This window comes from Sinocyclocheilus grahami, unplaced genomic scaffold, assembly GCF_001515645.1.
Source record: "Sinocyclocheilus grahami isolate Dianchi unplaced genomic scaffold, SAMN03320097.WGS_v1.1 scaffold1471.1, whole genome shotgun sequence".
In the NCBI taxonomy this organism is placed as follows: Eukaryota; Metazoa; Chordata; class Actinopteri; order Cypriniformes; family Cyprinidae; genus Sinocyclocheilus; species Sinocyclocheilus grahami.
The window spans coordinates 165,113-170,233 of NW_015506650.1; the positions used below are offsets into that span (position 1 = coordinate 165,113).

General features: G+C 38.6%; 1 protein-coding gene across 1 annotated transcript in view; it reads right to left on the bottom strand.

Moving 5' to 3' along the window:
- The window catches only part of LOC107570536 (CUB and sushi domain-containing protein 3-like), a gene marked incomplete at both ends in the record, with an annotated part of 308,112 nt that overhangs the window by 161,253 nt on the left and 141,738 nt on the right, over positions 1-5,121 (bottom strand). Inside the window, 2 exon segments of the mRNA XM_016256763.1 lie at positions 2,738-2,862; positions 4,225-4,312. Coding sequence (XP_016112249.1) covers positions 2,738-2,862; positions 4,225-4,312 — 213 coding nt within the window.

Below are 5,121 nucleotides of genomic sequence, written 5' to 3' on the forward strand. Positions count from 1 at the left end.
GACAACATCACTGAATCAACAATGAACTGACTTTTACTGATACATTTTCTATGGTCCTCTTGCATTATCAGCACAGCACATTGTAAAGCTGCTTTGACATAATCTGTATTGAATAAAGCGTTATATAGGTGTATTGTATTCACCTACTGTGTATAAATAAAGGTGACTTGACTTGACTTGCAGAAAGAGTTCCTTAAAAATTTAAGGAGCAGATAAACACTTTAAAAATGTCCTTCCTCTTTTACCAATTTTTTTCTACCTCTTTGGTTTAAAAGTACATGACCCTGACTGCCTAGTGTGATTCTACCATTACCAAATCTTTTAAATCGAGACCATTGCTGTTTTTCTGAGGCAAAAAAGCGTATCATTCAGCTTTTAGTTCTAAGAATGAAGATAATTGCCCATTGCACCAGATAAAACAGTCTCCTTTATGTATCCCTTGTATATCCAGCCATATTTGCTGTTTTACACGTCCTGGCATTGAATCTGACCTCGGCAGGGAAAATGGGCCAAGTCAGCACCAAACATAAAGATTAGAAGATTCAAGACATTGGAACAGGCCAAACTAAAAAACAATCGCCACCCAGAATGATCAATGACATCATTAAACCTTGAACACTTAATTTTCCTGCATGCTGCAGCCTTTGAGCCACAAAACTCACACTACACTCTTCTAAACAAACACACACTCACATTAATAGTCCACCTAAGACACAATACCACCTTTTTAAGGGTACTCGTTCTTCTACATAGACCAATTTATTTATTCTTATTCTTATTTCAAAAGACAAGAATTACTGCACTTGACTCAATAATAAAAACATTTTTAAAGAGCCACACCTCTGTCTTTTTATATCTGCTGGTAAATAAATATAAAAAATGAACTGCTAAGACAAACTGTAAATTGTAATGTTACAGCTGTGATTTTCCTAGGTGGCCACTTGGGGTCACACTGTCTAGGTTCTAAGGCCCATAACACCTGCAGAGAACATTAGCATTCACTTTCATATCAATGGCAGTTGCATGGCTAGTACAGAGCTCTCTGGCAGGTTGAAATATGCCATCTTTGCCCACAGGCACTCTTATTTCCAGACAGAAGTTTTTGAGCCAATAGAGTAGTAAATGCCAATGTGACTACTCTGGAATTGAAGAGAAATGATGGCCTGACTAGCTGAAGGCAGCACAAGAACATGCAAGCCCTTTCATTAGCGGCTATCCAAAGCTGTGACTGAAAAGAAGAGTCATGTCACACATTTTAATAGAGATTGTTCCACATTCATAACGCTGAGGGCTGACAACCTATATAGAGGTGTAGGTTTAATCTTAAAAGGATAGTTCACCCAAAAGTTATTTTCTCACTCTCAAACCTGTATGGCTTAGTTTCTTCAGTGGAACTGAAAAGGAAGGGGAGGAATATTCAAGTTGCTCTTTTTCCATACAATTAAAGTGAATGGTGACCAGGTTTTGCTGCTTAAAATCTAATATGCATAAGTACACATTTAAATATTGTGTGCAGAGATTTATTGTACCAGATTTAATGTCAGCAATGCTAACCACATAGGTTCTCACTTGTCACGTGACTGAAGTGACACTCACCATATCAGAATATGCGCAAATGAGATTTGAGGGCAAGATTTTTGCAAACAACAACTTTAATTTCAGCCTGTGGCAAAGCTACACTGTCAGAATTTTTTTTTGCAAAATGTATACCTTTTCACTCAGGCAGTACCCTTAGGGACAACTTATCTACCCCCAAAAAGGTGAATATTAGTACTTTAGAGTATTAATAAGTACCCTTAAGGTACTACTAGGAACATTTCAAAGGGTAAATAAATTACTGTGACTAGCTGTTGTACACCTAAAGGTATGATTTTTGCATATTTTTTCTGACAGTATATCGCGTGGTTTCATAAAAGTTGGAACATTGCACACAAGTCGCATACACCAATTTTAAGTTGCTTTTTTGGAATCTTTTTAGACAACATTTGGTACTCATCCACTTTCATTGTATGGCAAAAAGCAGTGTGATGTCAGCAATGCTAACCACATAGGTTCTCACTTGTCACGTGACTGAAGTGACACTCACCATATCAGAATATGCGCAAATGAGATTTGAGGGCAAGATTTTTGCAAACAACAACTTTAATTTCAGCCTGTGGCAAAGCTACACTGTCAGAATTTTTTTTGCAAAATGTATACCTTTTCACTCAGGCAGTACCCTTAGGGACAACTTATCTACCCCCAAAAAGGTGAATATTAGTACTTTAGAGTATTAATAAGTACCCTTAAGGTACTACTAGGAACATTTCAAAGGGTAAATAAATTACTGTGACTAGCTGTTGTACACCTAAAGGTATGATTTTTGCATATTTTTTCTGACAGTATATCGCGTGGTTTCATAAAAGTTGGAACATTGCACACAAGTCGCATACACCAATTTTAAGTTGCTTTTTTGGAATCTTTTTAGACAACATTTGGTACTCATCCACTTTCATTGTATGGCAAAAAGCAGTGTGAACATTCTTCTAAACATCTCTTTTTACAGCACATAAGTTTGGAGCACAAGGGTGAGTAAATGCTGATAAAAGCATTTTGGGTGAACTATCCCTTTAAACTGCAGGACTAGACCACCGATAAAAGACTGATAAAGAGTCTAACATTGATCTGATTTACACTTATTGAGTTTAAACAGAAATATACACAGACGTTCAGTGTGGTTTGCAGTTAACGGACTTACCTCTACAAGCAGGTCTATGATCAGTCCATGCCGCGAACACCTCCGCCACTCTCTGACACGTGATGCTCTTGGAGCCCTGGAGAACGTGGTCTTCATCACAGGTGAACTGGGCTGTGGCGCCAATACTGTAGGGATCAGGACCCATATGCGTGCATGCACACACATAGGTTGACAAACAAATCAGATCCAACACAAATCCATTAGCATGACTGAATAATCAGGGTGAATGCCATATTTAATTTGATGCACATGAAAATGAGGCTTTTAGAGCTAAAAGCACAGTTCATTGGGTTATAACTTTGTGTACCACGGTAGCAGTCGTTCATGCAACAAGGCACAGAAAAATACTGTGCATCTTTCCAAAAAATATCAAATTTGAATTTAAATATGCCGTCTACTCTCAGTTCTATGCAAACACGCAACACACATACACAAAGAAGTTTGAGAGAAAAGTATTGCAGCATGCACAAGAGGGGGATAAATAAATGAAGGGATATCAAAATAGCGTCTTATCCTCCTAGCTAGTGTACAATCAATACTGTGGTATGTCTTGATACTTTATCAAATCTAGTTTGAAGCTTCTTCCATTCCTTCAACACTTCCTTCAATGTGAGGCTGAGCAGAACTCAACCAATCCACTCAACAAGTGCTGATGCTTTTAGCAAATGCTTTCACATTTTGACAATCATACACTTTAATTTGAGGAAACAGCAAACAGTTATTTTGCAACATGTTGTGCGATCTTGTGTGTAAAACCCTCTGCTAACAAACATCAAATGCTCCCGTTGAATTTGCTAAGGTTTTTCTGTCATCCTAAACCCATGTTACACAAAAACCTGAAATAACATCAGTGTCACAATTTGAATCGACTAGGCCTAATTAGCGGTAAAGCCATGCTCATATCGTCAGCTTCCCTGTGGAGCCGGTATTAGCATGACTTCGGGAAAGTCTTGGAAGAGCCTGGTCTGGAGAACATGATTTATATGCTCTGGGAGTGCTAAACAGAGGTCACCACAACAAGATATTCAGATGTTACAATATTAATGACAAGTATCAGTGTAGAAGCGCTGTATCCATAATACAGGTTTCTTCTCTTCTTGGAAAATTTAATATGTAAGGGCTGACTGTACATTATCCCAGTTATTACACAACTACTCTTCCAATAAATAAATAAATATGTGGGCGTTAAATATTGACTTCCGTTGAAATTATTTTATCTTATCTGCATATAATCTTAAAGCTTCTGCTAAAAAATAGTGTACAATACAATCAGTACGGTAAGACGACTAGCACTGCAATATTACAGTATTTAATCTGCATGTATGATGGCGAATATTAGGAAACATCAAAATGCTGCGACTGACCAATAAGAATGTAATTATTAGCACCTAATGCTGGCTTTCTTGGTGGAGAATGCGGTAATAATGGTCACCAGATACCTTCTTGCGAAGCCAATATCAGGACACACAGTACCTAATGGTGATTACCTAAAGTCGTTGCCAATGCGCTTGCCGTTTTCAGGTTCCCCCGGGTCTGGACAGGAGTTAGAGGCCTGTTTGATTCCTCCTTCGTTTACTGCGAATTCAGAGCACAGTTTGCCATTAGGCACATACATACAGATAAACATCATTTTCCTCATGCAAGCCTCATGCAAACGGCTTCACAGAACTGCTGACAATGCACATAACACTAGGGTCACAATTTGAAGAGGAGGTGGAACTTACACGTGAACACAGACAAAAACACACAATGCACACATCATCAAATTATCTGATAACTTAACACGTCCCCACAAATGTGTCTTAGTGCAGTTGTCGCTTTGTAAGAGTGTGACTACATCATTGAAAGTGGTGTATCTGCTAAATCCCAGGTCATATTAACAGCTTTTTATGCTAAATTGAGAACACACTTTATTATCAGTAGCATTAAAGTGAAGTGACATGTGGCCAAGTATGGTGACCCATACTCGGAATTAGTGCTCTGCATTTATCCATCCAAAGTGCACACACACAGCAGTGAACACACACACCGTGAACACACACCCGGAGCAGTGGGCAGCCATTTATGCTGCGGCGCCCAGGGAGCAGTTGGGGGTTCGGTGCCTTGCTCAAGGGCACCTCAGTCGTGGTATTGAAGGTGGAAGAGAGCGCTGTACATTCACTCCCCCCACCTACAATCCCTGCCGGTATGAGACTCGAACCCGCAACCTTCTCTAACCATTAGGCCACGACTTCCCCACAAATTAGACACTATGTTTTAGACACTATGCTGACTTAAGAAACTTAAAAGTGCAACAAGCAGTAAATCTTGTGCAGAATAAATGTGTGTGTGTGTATATATATATATATATATATATATATATATATATATATATATATATATAT